Raw genomic sequence first — 17983 nt, forward strand, 5'->3', positions numbered from 1 at the left:
GTCCCCATCTTATTAATCTCTCCTCATATGGCAGCCGTTCTATACCCTTAATCATTTTTGTTGCCCTTTTCTGAATCTTTTCCAATTCCAATATATCTTTTTTGAGATGTGGCAACCACATCTGCATGCAGTATTCAAGATGTGGGCGTACCATGGATTTATATAGAGGCAATATGGTATTTTCTGTCTTATTATCTATCCCTTTCTTAATGATTCCCAACATTCTGTTTACTTTTTTGAATGCCGCTGCGCATCGAGTGGATGTTTTTAGAGAACTATCCACAATGACTCCAAGATCTCTTGAGTGGTAACTGCTCATTTAGACCCTGTCATTTTATATGTATAGTTGGGATTATGTTTTCCAATGTGAATTACTTTGCATTTATCAACATTGAATTTCATCTGCCATTTTGTTGCCCAGTAACCCACTTTTGAGAGATCCTTTTGTAGCTCTTCGCAGTCTGCCTGGAACTTAACTATCGTGAACAGTTTTGTATCATCTGCAAATTTTGCCACCTCCCTGTTTACCCCATTTTCCAGATCATTTATGACTATGTTGAATAGGACTGAGCCCAGTACAGACCCCTGGGGGGGGGCACCACTATCTACCTCTCTCCATGCTGAAAACTGACCATTTATTCCTACTCTTTGTTTCCTATCTTTTAACCAGTTACTAATCGATGAGAGGACCTTCCCTCTTATCCCATCACAGCTTATTTTGCTTAAGAGCCTTTGGTGAGGGATCTTGTCAAATGCTTTCTGAAAATCTAAACACACTGTATCCACTGGATTCCCCTTGTCCACATGCTTGTTGACCCCCCTCAAAGAATTCTAGTAGATTGGTGAGGCATGATTTTCCTTTCCAAAAACCATGTTACCTCTTCCCCAACAAATTGTGTTCATCTATGTGTATGACAATTTTGTTCTTTACTATAGTTTCAACCAGTTTGCCCCGTATTAAAGTTTTCACCCCTTCCCTTAGGAACCTATTTCATAGCCTAATGGATCTCACCATTAAGAAGTGTTTCTCTGCATGTTCCAGCCTAAACGACTCTTGCTTCTAACCATAGCTTTGGTTTCCTGCTGAGCCACCAAAGAAGGGTAAAATGGAGAGAGGTGGGTCACTGGGAGTAGGCAGATGCCAACAGCCACAAGAAGACGATGAAAGTGGTGGAACCACCATGGAAGCCAGTGCGGTATGCATAGAGTTCTGCGAATTTTCTCTTCCCCTGGATCCCTTTTCTTGATTAACCACCAAGAGAAAGTATTTTGGCTGTAACCATGTTTCTTTTCTGTGCTGAGCGACAAAGAATCCTATGGCACCTTATAGACTAACAGACGTATTGGAGCATAAGCTTTCGTGGGTGAATACCCACTTCGTCAGACGTCTGTCATGCGTCTGACGAAGTGGGTATTCACCCACGAAAGCTTATGCTCCAATACGTCTGTTAGTCTATAAGGTGCCACAGGACTCTTTGTTGCTTTTTACAGATCCAGACTAACACGGTTACCCCTCTGATACTTTTCTGTGCTGTGATCTAACTTGTGCTGTAGGTGAGACCACTTTGTCAACCCCCTTTCCAAAGCAGTGATTAGTTAGTCCGCAGCCAGCAAAAGGCCTGGGGTTATCCTTACACCTTCCTCTGAAGCCTCAGCTGCTTTCTCAGTTTCCACTTACTGCTGGACTCAGAGATGATCTGAAGCATCCCCATCAGAGACAGGCTGCAGCTTACTGGACCCAGGCTCTCCCTCCAGTGCAGCCCCAACTACTCCTGTGGTAACTCATTATGTAAGGAGAGTGATTATTATTGTATTTATTGTTTGGGCTGAAAGGTCCCTAGCGAGGTCAGGCCCCCTGTGCTAGGCGCTGTACAAACACGCAGTGCTTACCCCGAAGAGCTCACACAGCCTGCACACACGAAGCCGGAGCGGGGCGGGCGGCAGAGGCACAGAGAGGGAAGGCCCTTGTCCAGGGTCCCCCAGCAGGGCAGTGGCACAGCTAGCTCTCCTGAGTGCCAGCCCGGGACCAGTGAGCGGCTCCTCTAGGCCGCGGACCGGCCGCGCCGCCTGCCCCCGGCCGGCCTCTCCTGGCCCTTTAACTCGCCGGCGGAAGCGGCTGCCGTGGCCGGTGCCGGCTGCCCAATGGGGATGCGGTTCGCGGCCCATCACTTCCTGGCCCTGCAGCCGGGCCGGCACGAACGAGGCTGAGAGAGCCGGGCCGGGGGAGGGGCCGCACCCGCCACCAACATGCCCTTTGACTTCAGGAGGTGAGTGCGGGCGGGCGCCCCCCCGCCCCCTCCCCCCCTAGCGCGCGGGGAGGGCCCCGGGGGCTCCTTGCGCGCGGACCTCACGCGGGCTCCAGGGCCCCTAGTGCACGGGGGCGGGGGACACCCGTGACACCCTATGCTGTCCGGGGCGATATCCGCCGGGGCGTCACGCGCTGCGGGAGGGGTCGATGCAGCCCCTTCCCTCCAGCCGTGTCTGCTGTGGGGGAAGAAAAGAGTCACAGGATCCTTGCAGCTCTCGGCATCTTGGGGCTGCTCCTCCTCCCTGAGCTGGTGACTTGTTCAGGGACGTTCTTCCCTTGCAGGGTGCAGAGCACAGTTGTATCCGTTCACCAGCTAAACCTGGCCTGGCCTGGCCTCATCTGGGGACGCTGAACGCCCCCACCCTCTGAGCGCTTCCTCCCACGTGTACGTTAGTTCACAGGATGCAACCTGTGCGAGTGTCTCGTAGACACTGGGTAGAGCTCGCTGAAGCACAGGCAGGGGTGTGATCTTTGCGCAAGAAAACATGTTATTATATAACACCATAAATGTGCCCAGTGCTTTGCAAAAACAAGGTGAGGTCCCGACCCAAATTGCTTATGACCTCACATGGGCTGAAATGAAACACAAGCTGCAGAGCAGGCTGGGGAGAGGGTGGGGAGGCCACTTTAGGGCTGGGGTGGGCAGGATGCCAGGGGAAGGGGCCTAGGTTTTGAGAGGGAAGGTGCATGGGAAGTTGGAGATTCTTCCACCAATGCTGTTATGTAATAATGTTGTGTAAAGCGGGTGTCAAGGATCTTTATAGAGCGTATTGAGGGCATGTGGGCATGCTGGGTGGAGAGGTAGAACCCTTTGTATGATTCCTAAGCTGGCTGGGTGGAGGTGATGCTTCATTACTTTAGACACAGACAATAACAAAAGAACTGAGTTGAGCACTCTGCCTTCTCTTTCTCTTCTTGCAGGGAGACCCACTGACAGGTCTTTGATCCCAGTATAATGCTCTTACCAAGCTAAAGCTTCTCTAGGGGGCTGCCTGATATAATAAGGCTACATGTAACTAAATCTTTGTGCGTTGTTGCTACTGACAGCATTGAAAGTCTCATCAATCAAAACAGCATGGACATCTCAATCTGTACTTGCCTGCAAACTATGTCTTGAGACACAGACCTATAAATGAGGTTGCCATGCATGCTTCATGTAGCCTCATAGAGACTTAGATTCATACTCAATTTTTTTTAAAAAAACAACAAGGAGTCCGGTGGCACCTTAAAGGTTAGTCTTTAAGGTGCCACCGGACTCCTTGTTGTTTTTGTGGATACAGACTAACATGGCTACCCCCTGATTCAAAAAACTTGGTTAACATGGACTTGAGGTTGCAATGGCAAAATCGTTCCCTGTGCTCCTTGTGCTCTTCCTGAACATGAGCTTTTAATTCCCCAAACTTGCACTGGAAGAGCAGAAACTGTGCAGTTCAGGTGTCCTCATGTGCCCCTTACAAGAGTGTTGGGCTTACAATTAAAAATGCAGAGTAAGCGTTGGAGAACTGGAAAAAGTAAAGTTAAGATGATACTTCCCACCTAAGAAGCTATAGAACCTTAGCTGTGCCCTCTTTGGGATACCTTTGATTTCAGGAGGTGAGATGCTAGAAGGAACTGGGAACATCACAGTACCTTACCTCTCCCAAACAAAACTGTCATTTTCTCTGTGCTACCATAACTCCAAATCAGGACTCTTATTTATACAGTTCAGTGGGATTTTCTTTGTGTTCTGTGAGGCACTATTGATCCAGTGGGTAATTGCTTCTAGTGGAATGAGCACAATGGAGTATTGCTTAGCTGGAAACAATGCAATTTCACTAAATCCTACTAGATTTTGGGGGGTCTGTGGCTTCAAAGTCCCCTGTCTGATTTGTGTGAAACTTGGTGGTAGAATTATTCCTCAGCTTTGGAGATAGGCTGCCAATTTCAAACCTCATAGGCCTCTATTTGCAGACAATAGAGGCGTGTGGAAAAATAGGGCTTATAATGGGATCTGGAGCAACTGCTATAATATAATAGTATGCGAGGGAAGTGTGTTTCAGGTGAATTGATAAATGCAATTCCTCCTGTTCCAAAGTTTCAAAACCCACGTGGAAACACAAGCTCACTAAAATAAAGGAAAGGGCTGATGATTCACAGCATGATGAGACAGAGAAATTAAATAAATCTGGGGTTATAAAGTGTGATCCAAACTTCCCCAAAATTTGGAGGTGTTGGTTCTTGAGAGATTTCAAAGTCACAGATAAACTTTGCATTCTTTGTTTCTTGGCAACCCAGAGGGCTAAAAATAGATTTTTTTAAAGGCATCATCTTACATAATGTAAACTTAAACAGTTGCTTTTTTTTTTTTATGATTGTCATCTTAGATGAAAGCTAAAATTGTCAAACTGGTATATCCCAGAACCCAGTCGTTTTATGGTACAGAAATTAATTGTCATGTCTGACAAAATAAAACTATACAGTGTTGTTGCAGGACTATGCAGTCCTGCAGCCCAGGATATTAGCGAGACAAGGTGGGCGAGGTAATATCTTTTATTGGACCAACTTCTGTTTGGTGAGAGACAAATTTTCAAACTACACAGAGCTCTTCTGTAAGAACTGTGTTGCCCAGTAGAGTAGCTCTAGATAGAGTGGATTGCAGTAGTCTGGACTGGAGATGATAAATGTATGAATGGAGTGAGGTCTTCATCTGCCAGGAAAAAAACACAACCTTTTGGCCAGCCGAACATGAAGGAATGTGTATTTGCTGCCCTGAATAGAGATGAGACCAAGACTACAAATCATCTTAAGACGAGCTACAGCCACAGCATCTCATCTCCTAGATCAGTAGTGACCAAAATTGGCCTTTTCACAGCTTTTCAGCAACCAGCATATAAAATGAGTTGGTGAGTCCCAATCCATCTACTAGTGGACATGGATACATATCACAGATACTAATAATTGCATGAGAGGCGATAGACGGAAGAGCCTATGAAGACTGAACACCTCACCTGGTGTCCAGGAGTCAGGTGCATTGTTGGGGGCAGTGTGGGGAAAGCTTGTGCTGTTGCCTGTGCTCTGTGCAGAACTTTTATCTCCTGTGCTGTCAAGCTGTCCATTTTCAAGAACACCGAATTCATTTCAATTTAAAATATAATGAAATGTGTTCACTCGAAATTAGTTTGGAATGAGTGAACAACCACTCTGGCCCAGAGAGTATTAGTGTTTTAATAATACTTGAGCACTTATCTAGTGCTTTTCATCTTCACGGCATTTTATACATAATGACTAATCTTGCAATCTGTCTGTGAAGTAGGTAAGCAATTAAGGCCTTACTTTATAGGTTGAAATCTTTGGTGCATGCTATTTTGGGTCTGCATTGTTAAGACTGAAGCACATGTCATTCAGGTACATACCCTTCGGACAGAACATCTTATCCTAGTAATGCACACAGGCTTGCTGCCATTTTCTCAGCCAAAATTTGGCTACAAATGGAATACAAATGTTTCCGCACATACCCCAGTCTCTGTTTTTCATGTCAAAACACCTTCATCCCACACCATCCTTTCTACTACAATTGCCAAACAAGTGGGGCTGCAGGATTTATGGGGAGCTGCAGATGTTTCTAGGGACCCAGGCTGCCTCCATGTGCAACTTCTGTGAAAGTTAAAAGCATGCCTAAGTTAAACTGTAACTTTGGCCCATCTTGAATGGGGATGGTAGGGCAAAAACTTGTCTAATGCATGATGTAACAGCTTGCTAGACCTTGCTTCTGCAGAGAGCAGCATCTCTGAGAGGAAAGAGACCTTGGAATTTTAAATGTTCTTCATAATTCTCAGGACAATGAACAGGTCAATAATATCGGCGTGTCTGTGCATTGGAAACTAGGTAACAAGGTGGAGAGAGAAACTTTGTCACATGTATTATTGTTGTCCTTGTGGCTGACTGCTTTTCCGGTGTCTGGCAGTTCTCATTTCAAAGCTAGTCACAGATGGCTGCGGAGTAGCCACTGAGGCTTTTGAATTCTTTCAGGACCATTAAACTGCTGTTGTTCAGCCTGCAAGCAAGTATAAACTAGAGGAACTGTAACTCAGATCTTGTTTTAACTGTGGGCAATTCCAAAATTATGTGCTAACAGATCCAAGTGCTCTGCTATTCTGGCATTGGATAGTAAATCACCATTTATAGCTAATGGAGCAATTCAGAACTTACCTCCCATCATTTAATAATTTTGCTGGGTTTTTTTATTGCTGATGATGTGAGTGGAATAATAGAGCTCACCAGTACATTGGGCACAGATTTCAGAGGCATGGGGAAGGAGCCAGGTTTACAGCGGATTTAGATGGATTTAAATGTTAAGGCCTAGTCTACACTAGAATAGGTTTGCCTTTACATGTATAGCTATATCGGCAAACCCTCCCAGTGTAGATGCAGCTTATAGTGGCAAATAAAACCCATTTTTTGTCTGTATAGCTTATCCCAGTTCCCCAAGCAAAATGAGCTGTACTGGCAAAAGCATTTTTGTACAAGTATGACTGTATCTACACCAGGGCTTTTGCCGGTATAAAAAAAGTCACACTCCTTAACCAAAATTACTATATTGTACTAGCAGAATTTTCTAGTGTAGACCTGGCCTTAGACTGGAAGTGCTCAGAGGCAGGAGCTGTCTCTTATTCTGTTGGTATGGAGCCTAGCACAATGGAGCCCTATTCTCAGTTGGCCCCTAAGCACAACTGTAATAATGTGGTGGGTTTTTTTGTTGTTTTTTTTTTTTAAAAGGAGGCTGTCCCTAGGATGACTATTTGTAATCCACACTTTAAAACATACTTTTTGTTGGGGGATGAGCAAATGTTTGCTTCAGTTCTTATTTGTCTTTCCTGAGCTGGTAGGACCATCTCTAATTGAAGCTGACATGCTTTCAACCTTGTTGCTTTCAGTGGAGGGTAAAGCATATATGTGTGGTGTTTTTAAAGCTTAAACCCATCCATTGTGATGGCTAATGGACAAAGTGATGCTTGAATTAGCCAGCCTGGAGTATTTGAGAAGCTGATGAAGCAGATTGCAGCAGGAACTATAGGGCAGTGTTATGTTGCCCTTTTTCTCTCCACCTCTACCCCAAATATTAAAAACTGGCTTCAAACTGACAGATTGACTACTCTAAAATCTTACAAAATTTCTCTTCTGAATTCTGTGATTCCATGAAGAACTTCTGCATTCACTTGTGAGCCCTAGGAAAAGAGCTTTGTTTTCAGTCCTCAAACTTCTGAAGAAGACACACAACTTTCCTTCCTGACTCTCTTTTTTCTTTGACAGATTCATAAGGGTTGCAACTCAAAATCCTGGTGTGACACTCAAAATGCTGGTTAATTGGGAGTTGGGTGAACATCTTTTCCATATCCCCTTTTCTATAAATTCACCATTTGTGTAGTTTTGAATAGAGTTCCTGACTAAATGACGCATCGCTATTTCCAGATCCATATCAAACGCTTAATGGAAATGTACATATTTAGTCGATAGTTTTAATTTGGAGTCTCCAAGGTGCTTTGTAGGGACTCAAATGAGTCTGTATTGCTGATAGCCCAGTAGTAGTTTGCCCTGCACCAATCTGTCTGTTTGCTCTTGCTGTGTGTTGTTTAACTAGCTGCATTAATGCACAGTGCTAATTCATTTGGCAAAAACACACTTTTTCAAATGAGCTCTGGGTGCCCTTTGTGTAGAATATGAAGTGCTGGTGCTAGGTAGCAGTGGGTGTGTATTTCTGTAAGGGTGGGGAATTAATGTCAGCTTTCCACTTCCATGGCTTTTTGCTGATGAAATGTGTTGGGCTTATTTTTTTGCTTTAGAATCACAGTGTGTAAACCTTGGTATGTGCCTATAGTAAATTAACCTCAAAATGGCAATTATTCAACAAAAAAAACTTCAAGAACAGACTCCAATGTGAAGCTGCAGATCTGGAATTAATTTGCAAACTAGATACCATCAGATTAGGCCTGAATAAAGACTGGGAGTGGTTGGGTCATTACAAAACCTAAACTTAATTTCCCCAATACTAATTTCTCCCTACTGTTACTCACACCTTCTTGTCAACTGTCTGTAATGGGCCACTCTCTTACCACTTCAAAAGTTATTTTTCCTCCCTTGGTATCCTGCTGTTAATTGATTTATCTCATTAGACTGACCTAACACTTGGTAAAGCCCCCCATCATTTCATGTGTTTATACCTGCTCCTGTATTTTTTTACTTCATACATTTGATGAAGTGGGTTCTAGCCCACGAAAGTTATGGCCAAATACATTTGTTAGTCTCTAAGGTGCCACAAGGACTCCTGGGTTTTTTTAGTGATAATAATTCCTGATGTTCATATCATGCCTTTATTCAGCAGAATTGGTAAAGGTCCTCCATGGACTCTTGCATATGATTCAGTTGGATGCTGTACTCTTCGCTCCCTGACCTAATTTATGGATGTATAAGTAAAAACTGTAGTGTTGCTCTGTGCTGTTAAATAGCTTCTGCTTTACACTCCAGAGAGAGCTGCATTTTTATTAGCTGTTAAGGTGATAACTAAGCATTTGGTTACACAATACTTGTCATTCCATATTTTTTATATGATAACATGGTCACCGCTGTGGTGGAAAGGGGTATGTGTTCACCAGTGATACAGCACAATGTAGAGCAGGGGTCGGCAACGTTCGGCACGTGGCTCACCAGGGTAAGCACCCTGGCGGGCCGGGTCAGTTTTATTTACCTGCTGACGTGGCAGGTTCAGCCGATCGCGGCCCCCACTGGCCGCGGTTCGCCGTCCCGGGCCAATGGGGGCGGCGACAAGCGGCGCGGGCGAGCGATGTGCTGGCCGCGGCTTCTCGCCACCCCCATTGGCCCGGGACGGCGAACCGCGGCCAGTGGGGGCCGAACCTGCCACGTCAGCAGGTAAATAAAACTGGCCCGGCCTGCCAGGGTGCTTACCCTGGCGAGCCGCGTGCTGAACGTTGCCGACCCCTGATGTAGAGTGACGCACAACCTCTCCAAATGCACCTGATGCGGGAACCGTATGTAGTTGCCAGAGTTTGGTATCATTCAGGATACTGCCTTGCCCTCAACTTTGTTTAAAATAAACAAGATATCGTTGGGGAATTATTGTGGAATCTCAGGAGTTAACTAGACAAGCGAGAACCTGAGCAAGTATTGGGATGCGCAGAACCTCTAGAAATGTCAAGAACTTTAGTGAAGCTTGTACCATAGGTAATGTGATTATATAAATACTACTTTCTTTCCAGGTATTCTTAATCCCCCCCTATATTCCTTCTAAAATCTAATTACTCGAGTGCAAGGTTTTTACTCCGAACACAGAAGAAAAATATTAAGCTTCAGTTAGCTTTGGCTTGTTTCTTCTTGACTTCACTTTACCAAGATATTTGTCTTTCTTAGTACGTTCATTGAAGCCACAATCTTCACTTTGTGACATCACAGGTCATTGACTTGCAGTTGCATCACATATTGCGCACAGGATTGTAGCAACACTGCATGAATTAAGCAAGAGTAGTGGAAGCTGAGAGAGCTTGAGTGTAAAACATATGTACGTACCTACTGAAAAGATTCATAGATTTTTATGGCCAGAAGGGACCATTATATCAGTCTGACCTCCTGTGTGACAGAGGCCACAGAACTTCATCCAGTTACTCCTGTATTGAGCACAAAAGCAGGGAAAACTTAATCTGCGAAAGGCTGAAATAATCTTTTCCCCATCCACACTGCAAAATCTCCCATGTCCTAAAGCAGTTTTCTAAACTCTTGAATGTGTGGATAGTGATCAGTGCTCTGAAATCAGAATTAATGGGCTAGTAACTATGAGATAGTTTGCTGTTCAGTGACTGAAAACACCCATTGTAAAGAGACTTCAGCTGGAGAGAGTGTGTGATAAAAGGCTGGCAGCTTTTGAACTGGTTTTGCAGGTTGTTGTGCATTTAAGAAAAATCTTCCTTAATGAAGCATATCTTAAACGTTTATCAGGAAAATGCACAAGGAGCCAGAAATACAGATTTGATTTTTATAACGAATGAACACTTTGCAATGGGCACAAATTCATGTTAAGGTAACAAATCCACTTTCTCAAATCTCTCTCCAATATTAGTTTGAAATAGTGAGACTTTGAGGTAAGTCATTTGCCCCCCTTCTCCCTGCCATCTGCCCATAGGCCAATCCATGCTCCAGGTAAAATACTTTTGGGGATCCTGATAAAACACTGTTGTGACTTGTAGTGTAGATCTGACTGTAGCCATGTTTCTTAACCAGGGTGAAGCCTTGGGGATTGATACTAATGTTTGGTGTAAATTGGGAGTAACTTCACAGATTAGAACTGGGCCTCTGGACTGTCATAACATTAGCCTGGTTGGAGAGCACTGATTAAGTCTCATCCAAGTTATAAGCTGTAACTGTCTCCTCTCCCTCGTTGGCATTTTATAGTGTGCCTTGCACCTTCATAAACTTTTCTTGGAAACTGGGTCAGAAACAGGAACGGCACTGAAAGCCAGATGCTGTGTCTGATCTGAGCTAATCCTGTGGTAATGCAATCAGTTTCAAAAGGAAATCAAAGGTACTCCCACTGCCTGTGCCGGAGAAGCAGCTCACAGGGTTTGAACACAGTAAGCGGAAGCCTTAGCTGTATATTTCACCTAATTTTTTTTAACCCTGCCTGTACTCCTTGCAGTAAAAAGTTTGTGACAGAAACATTGCTGTAAAAAATGTTCCATAGCAGACAAGCAATGGCTCAGATAGGGAATGTTACTGAACCACAACTCTTAATGTTCCATTGGCTTCAATGGATGACTGTAGCACAGCAGGTGCAGGAGAATAAATCAGAGGTGTGAATTTTGTGGGGAGGCCATAGTGAAATTGGGATCCTATATAACTATCAAATCTTTCTTTTCTGCTAGGTAAGCCGGGACCCCAAAACTGGGCCCCAACTAAGACTTTTAAGGAAGTTAAAAGATGGTCCAGTTGAATTTGTTCATGTTAAGTTAGATGGTTGGTTACCAAGTTGAATCCTCTGTAATTAGAAAAGAATACAAAGATCATAGAACGGTGCTCAGGAATTAAATTCTAATTGGTCTGGAAGGGAAGAGAGTGGCAGGTAAGAGAACCTTATCTGGTAGCTGCCCCTTTTGAGCTTTGTCGCTGGATAGTTACTGAGATGCTGCTTGATATACCAGCAGCCAGAACATATTTGGAGCCATCTTGGTGTCCCTGGGGAAAGGGGTATGTTGTGGCCTGAAATCTAGCGTATTGAGAATGAAATTTGTCCATACAATATTATCCCATTTTACTTTAGGAATGTAGGGGGACTCTTCAGTGCTTCAGGTGTGTGGCTGGGGTCCCACGGGAGCCACACTGCGGTTACTTAATTAGGGCAAACTGCAAAGAATGGGGCAGACAATCCCCAAAGCTGGTGGTCATTCCAGTACTTAGATACACCAAGCTAGCCTCAAAACAGCTTCTGTAATACTTCACTGGTTACCCAGAAACCAAAACACCGTTCCCTTAAAGCAACCCAGCCTTAGGCCTCCAACCAGACACACAAGTCAAATATGATGAGGATTACTGAAAATCTTACTCATCGTATAAGAAAGTTCTATTAATCCCAAAGGATCAGACACATTACCTCCCAAGTTAATGAATATTTCAGATCTTACTCAAGTACACGCTTACAGACAATTCTTATGAACTAAACTAAAATTTATTAGAAAAGAAAGAATTGATTAAAAGCTCAGTATACATACAGACATGAGTACCATTCTGAGATCAGTTTTATAGTAGAGATGATGAGCTTTGTAGTTGTAAAGAGTTCTTTCAGATTAGTCCATAAGTTATAAGTCCAGTGTTCATATTCAATGTGATCCAGATGGGACTGGAGATCTCAGTCTTACGACTCAAGCTTCCCCTGCATAAAGTATCAAGCAGATCTGAGATGAAAGGATCAGGACCCAAGAATCATTTATACAGTTTTCTAGCAGCTTCTTGACCATACAGTCCTTAAGCAAACAATAGGCAATCATAGAGACTCTCTGAAGTAGACCTATTTCCTAAGCATCACTGGTAATTAGCTACACGGATTAACATAAGGCAATTTATCCATTAAGCCATTTATCACAAACTTTAAAGAGAGCTATATACAGTGACATTATTTCACCCAAGATTCATCTAAATGTTAATACTCCCTTTGATCTCTGAATCAATAGCTATAGGAATAGACAGGAACTGTCTGTTTACATGGCTAACATCTAACAAGATATAAGTAAACACATACAATTAGTATCCCCTCTAATTTTCTAACAATACAGGTTTGCATTTCAAAGTTCTAGCCTATCTAACATGGAATGGCCCTAATTACCATTTACATACTTTTCTAACAGGTCGCTAAAGGTTGAACCTGGGTCAATTCGCCTGTGAACTGCTTAGCCCTTTCTGGCTATGGGTCACAGGGTATATACAGGGAGGCAGCATTGTCTAGTAGTCCCTGGAACAAGGGACAAGGTGTCTGGACTCCTGGGACTCGTTCCTGACTCAGACAGCTCTTTGTGGTCTTGAGCAACGAATTTCACCTTTCTGTGCCTCAGTTACTCGATCTCTGAAAGGGACATATTACTTGCAGAGCACCTTTCATTTGAAGTGTTCACAGTTCTTTTCTCTGTGGGGTAAGAAATGTCGTATTTGGCGTTGTATAGTAGGAGCATAATCAGTTGTAGATAGCAGAGCTCTAGCAGTTTCCCTGTTTGGTGTGGAGAAATCTTTGTTTCCTTGAGTGGAGCATGGTTTCTCTGAAAACCATGGCTGTCCAAACCACATCTACAGGTGACTGTTCCTCTGTCTTCCTCACCTCTTGGCATCCCCCACACGTCCCATTATCCTGACACAATACTGTCCTTCACTGTTCAGGAAAACCATGTGAGGTTAATACTAGCAACAGCTATGTACCAGTTCTAGTGTGGTACTGATGCTTTCTTTACTTGATCAGATTTTGTTTCATGGCATTGTAGAGTGCAGGACAGAAGTGGAGTCTAACGATTTTTAGTCTTGGCTCCTAAAGTGGACATCCCCGCCTGTTGGTTTTGTTAATTGCTTCACTCAGAATTAGGTTCTCTCTTGCTTTCAGTCCAGCAGTGGGTTTGGTTCCTTTTAAATACCGGTCCCCTTACTTGGACATTTTTTCTTCATTACATTTTTCTCCTGTTTTGATGAAGCATAGTGTGGTTTGCTCACTTTTTTAAATACTCTCCCTCACACTCTGCCATCCTTCATTGTGACATTTTATTCTCACTGCCTAAAAGGAAAAAAAAAATCACTCCTTGGCACAAATCCACAGCCAAGTCTTTCTCGGTCTACAAATACTAATTTCCACTGAAATGTAGTTGTGTCTAATATATTTTTCCTTTGAAATTGTGTTCTACTGCTTCCTCTTAGCCCTCTCTTTTCCATTCTTTCCAACCTCTGAAGCAGTTTGTTCTGTTGGCACATTTCAATGACGGTGATTTATTTGATATTCCTGGAGGATGGAGAGCAAACCACACAAGCACTTGAAGACCAAGATCTCCAAACTCATAACATAATATAGTTGGCAAATAAGGCATAATAGAGAATAATATGACTGGTGGGAGGAGCAGGGGTAGGAGAACTAGGTTCTTGGCAAAGAAGTAAATTCAATAAAGGAACAGAGAATTTGCTTAGCTTTTTGCACCCTCTTATTGAAGTATTCAAGTGGGGGTGAATGTACCTTTGTTCTAAAAGTAACTTATTTGGTTTTGTATATTTTTTTACTATAGGCAGATGTGTCTAGGACAGTGATCTCCCAACCTTTTTACGCCCAAGATTGCTTTTTGAATTTAAGGGCAACCCAGGATCTACCCGGCCCCTTCCCCAAAGCCCCACCCCACTCACTCCAGGCTCCCCCACCCTCACTCACTTTCACTGGGCTGGGGTAGGGGCTTGGGAGGGGGTGCCGGCTCTGGGTTGGAACCGAGGGGTTTGCAGTTTGGGAGGGGGCTTTGGGCTGAGCCTGGGGCAGGGGGTTGGGATGCAGGAGGGGGCTCTGGGCTGGGGCAGAGTGTTGGGGTGCAGGAAGGGGTACAGGGTGCTGGCTCTGGGAGGGGGATCAGGACTGGGCAGGGGGTTGGAGTGCAGGAGGGGGTATAGGGTGCTGGCTCTGGGAGGGGGATCAGGGCTGGGGTTGGGGGTGCTGGCTCCGGGAGGGGGCTCAGGGCTGGGCATTGGTGTTTGGCTTCCTGCCTGGCAGCACTTACCTCTGGCGGCTTCCGGTTGGTGGTGCAGTGTGGCTGCCGCTAAGGCAGGCTCCCTGCCTCCCCTGGCCCCACGCCACTCCCGGAAGTGGCCAACACACCCCTGTGCCCCCTGGGGAGTGGTGGCATGTGGCTCTGTGCGCTGCCCGTCTCTGCAAGCACTGCCCCCGTAGCTGCCAATGGGAGCTGTGGGGGTGGTGCTTGCAGGCAGGAGCAGAGCGCGAAGGGAGACCTCTTGCCCGCCTGCCCCCAGGGCCGTGCTGGCCACTTCCAGGAGTGGCGTGGGGCCGGGGCAGGCAGGGAGCCTGTCTTAGCAGCAGCCCCGCTGTGCCACCAGAGATTGCGATCGACCGGTTGGTGACCACTGTTCTAGGAGTTCTGTATGACGATAAATAGTGGGTGCAGGTTATCTAAATAATGACACTGAAATCTGGGTACCACCATACTATGTAAGCACCCACACTACTGCCAAGAGTGTTTCTGATGTCCTCTCCTCCCTGGTCCCTTACAGTCCAGTTATTGACAGGCTGAACTTGTAATGAATGTACTGTCTGTATTTAAACAGAATGTGCCAGTCCTATATAGTGTTAACCTCATTAGCTTGTTCTCAGTACTCCTCCTTGTTTGAGAAACTTCCTCTGTTTCAGTGTGTCTTTGGAATCAGAATTAAGAGGGAGGAACTGGCTCGCAGAGAAATCTATTCCTGTCCTTTACCCCAGACCTAAAAGTGCAAAAAGCTATCAGGTCAAAGAGGAAGGGCAGTGTTGAGAAGTGCTGAGGTGGCAGGAGTGTGTGTATTGTGTAAGTGACTTGTCTTGTGCCAGTCCCAACCTCATTTATTTTTAAAACAAACAAGTTAATTTAAAACTACATTAAACCCTCCACCTCCCTGAATTTTCCAGTACATATTGGAACTTGCTTCAAGCAGTTCAGAATAAACTGTTTTCAATGTGTAAGTCTGAAACTGAAAAACAATCACTCTTCTAAAACTGGCCGTCTGAAGTACATATTTAATGCACTATTGTAAATAAGGCCAGTTGGTTGCTTAAGGATATTTGCATCTTATCAACTGTTATACAGGTGCTAGTCTCATAATGTGTTTTAATAACTTGCTGGTATTTTTAATAAGCAACTTATTCATTCTGCTTTGAATGGGTGTTTGTCCATCTTCACTCAAATATTCAGGACCAGCCACTGTGTGTGCCCAGTTTGCATGTGTAAATTTTGATTTACAGGAACATGCAGTTTAGCTTACACCCTTTTGAAAACTGGGCCTGTATTCAGGAAAGCATCCCTGTTCACGATGGCATTTATGCTTAATGCATATGTTTAAGTGCTGTCATGAATCAAGGCCATGGCTCTTAAAGTGCATGTATCATGGGGTTTAACAAACTCCTCGAGTTTCCCTAGTAAAGACCTTCCAAAGTATATATTTAAAAAAATAAACCTTTGATCTTAGACATTTAGCACTTATGGAACTTTTCATTTGTAGATCTCAAAGCACTTTACAAATATAGGTAAGTATTATTAGCCCCACTCTACAGGTGGAGAAAGTGAAGAACAAAGGTTAAGTGACTTGACCAAAATTACACACTGAGTCAGTGCTGGGAATAGAATAGAATCAGATCTACTAACTTCCAGGTCTTCATCCTAACCACAGGACCACACTCCCTTTATATCTCCCAACATCTCTCCTGACCACCTCTCCCTCATGTTACTCTCCCTTCCCATTAGATGGGAAATATGGAAACTTTTGTCTAAACAAAGAGAAGTAGTAGTAAGAGCAAGGAACTCCCGAGTTCTTATTCTGGTTCTGCTACTGATTTCCTGTGTAATATTGGGCAAGTCCCTTAACCTCACAATGTCTGTTTCCTCATCTGTAAAATGGGGATGGTAACATTTGTCAACTTCATTGCAGGAAGAATAATTAGTATTTATCAAGCATTATATTAGAAGTGCAAGGTGTTCTGCCCTGTACGTCAGAGCTGGTAGCTGCCTTTGGGTAGGAAACAAAGGAACTTCCTGGAAACAAAGGATCTCAAAATAAAATCTTAAATTACTATTTGCCTAAAGAATGGAAAAAGTGGCTTGTACAGCTATAGCCTACCTTTGGCACACAGTTTAAACTAAGGCAATAGGTTAAGGCATTTTGTCTTTTTCCTCTCTGCTTTTTGTAAGTGAATTTAGTACTGTTGAAAGGTATGTTCTGGCTTATTTAACAGCTCTGGTGAGTGAAATCCTAGGCCTATCCCCAGAATAGGTACAACATGGATAGCAATAGTTTGGAAAAAAATAGGCAATTAAACCATTTTCCCCCATTAACATTTTGTTTGTATTTAAAGGGACACCGTCAACTTGAAATTTAACTTTTTTTTTTTAAAGACACTACACCACTAACCCTCCCTGAGAAATGGTGTTTTTTACAAGCACGCTTTTTTCTTTTCTTTTCCCCATTTGCTATGTGAAACACCCAAATGAGGGGGGAAAGTAACCCTAACCCTACCCAGACTGCTGTAAAATTCACGAAGTAAACAAACTGGAAAAAATAGTAACCTTTTCTCTAATCTGAGTCAATGTGACTTTAGATATGCAGCAATAGTAGACAAAAAACAACAAAAATGAACACCACCCCCACCCCCAATCACAACTTCAGAAGTGTGTCCGTGTTTCTCTTTAAATTGATCTTGAAAGTTCATGCTTCTGGGTTTCTGCTGGCCACCTGTAGGGGGTCAGGAAGGGATTTTTTAAAAAAAGTCTTTCCTCTGAAGCATCACGGATGGCCATGGCTAGATACAGGACATTGGACAGCGAGGACTCTGAGGTGGCACCAAACATACTCTCGCTCTCAGGTGCTTGGCTGGCTTGATTGTGCTCATATACATGGGGTTGGGAAGGAATTTCCCCCCTGGTCAGATTGGTAGCGACACTGGTGTTTTTTCACCTTCCTTTGCTGCGTGTGGGTGCAGGGCACCTGCCAGAATTATCTGGGTATAGTTTACATAACCATTTCCGTTCCATTACGGGGGCATTGGTGCATCTCAGTCCCTTCTGTTCTCTGCGTGTGACATGTAATAATTTCATCTCCTGTGGGCTGTAACACTTTGGTCTAATTTTGGTTGTTGGGTTTAGTGTGTGGGTGCTGGGTGGTGTTGGTGGCTTATGATACAGGAGGTCAGACTAGATGATCTGAGGGTCCCTTTTGGCCTTAAATTCTATGATTCAGACTGCGCTGTGCTTGTGCATGGTAATCTCAACGTGAATTGGACACAACTGTTCTGATTGTATTACCTTTTCCTTTTCACTCAGCTTGGACAGTCATCCTAAATGTTGAAAAGTAAATAAGATTTTTTTAACACTTGTTCTTAGTAATAATAATGATAAGAAATTTGCTTTTTAAAAACATTTTACCTGA

General features: G+C 43.9%; 1 protein-coding gene across 1 annotated transcript in view; it reads left to right on the top strand.

Annotated features, from left to right (window-relative positions):
• Nucleotides 1-1893: 1893 nt before the first annotated feature.
• The window catches only part of ERGIC1 (endoplasmic reticulum-golgi intermediate compartment 1), a 101416-nt gene continuing 85326 nt past the window's right edge, over nucleotides 1894-17983 (top strand). The window contains exon 1 of the mRNA XM_005298054.5: nucleotides 1894-2267. Coding sequence (XP_005298111.1) covers nucleotides 2248-2267 — 20 coding nt within the window. The 5' untranslated portion in view covers nucleotides 1894-2247. The remainder of the gene's footprint in view (nucleotides 2268-17983) is intronic.

This window comes from Chrysemys picta, chromosome 8 (genome assembly GCF_011386835.1).
Source record: "Chrysemys picta bellii isolate R12L10 chromosome 8, ASM1138683v2, whole genome shotgun sequence".
NCBI lineage: Eukaryota > Metazoa > Chordata > Testudines > Emydidae > Chrysemys > Chrysemys picta.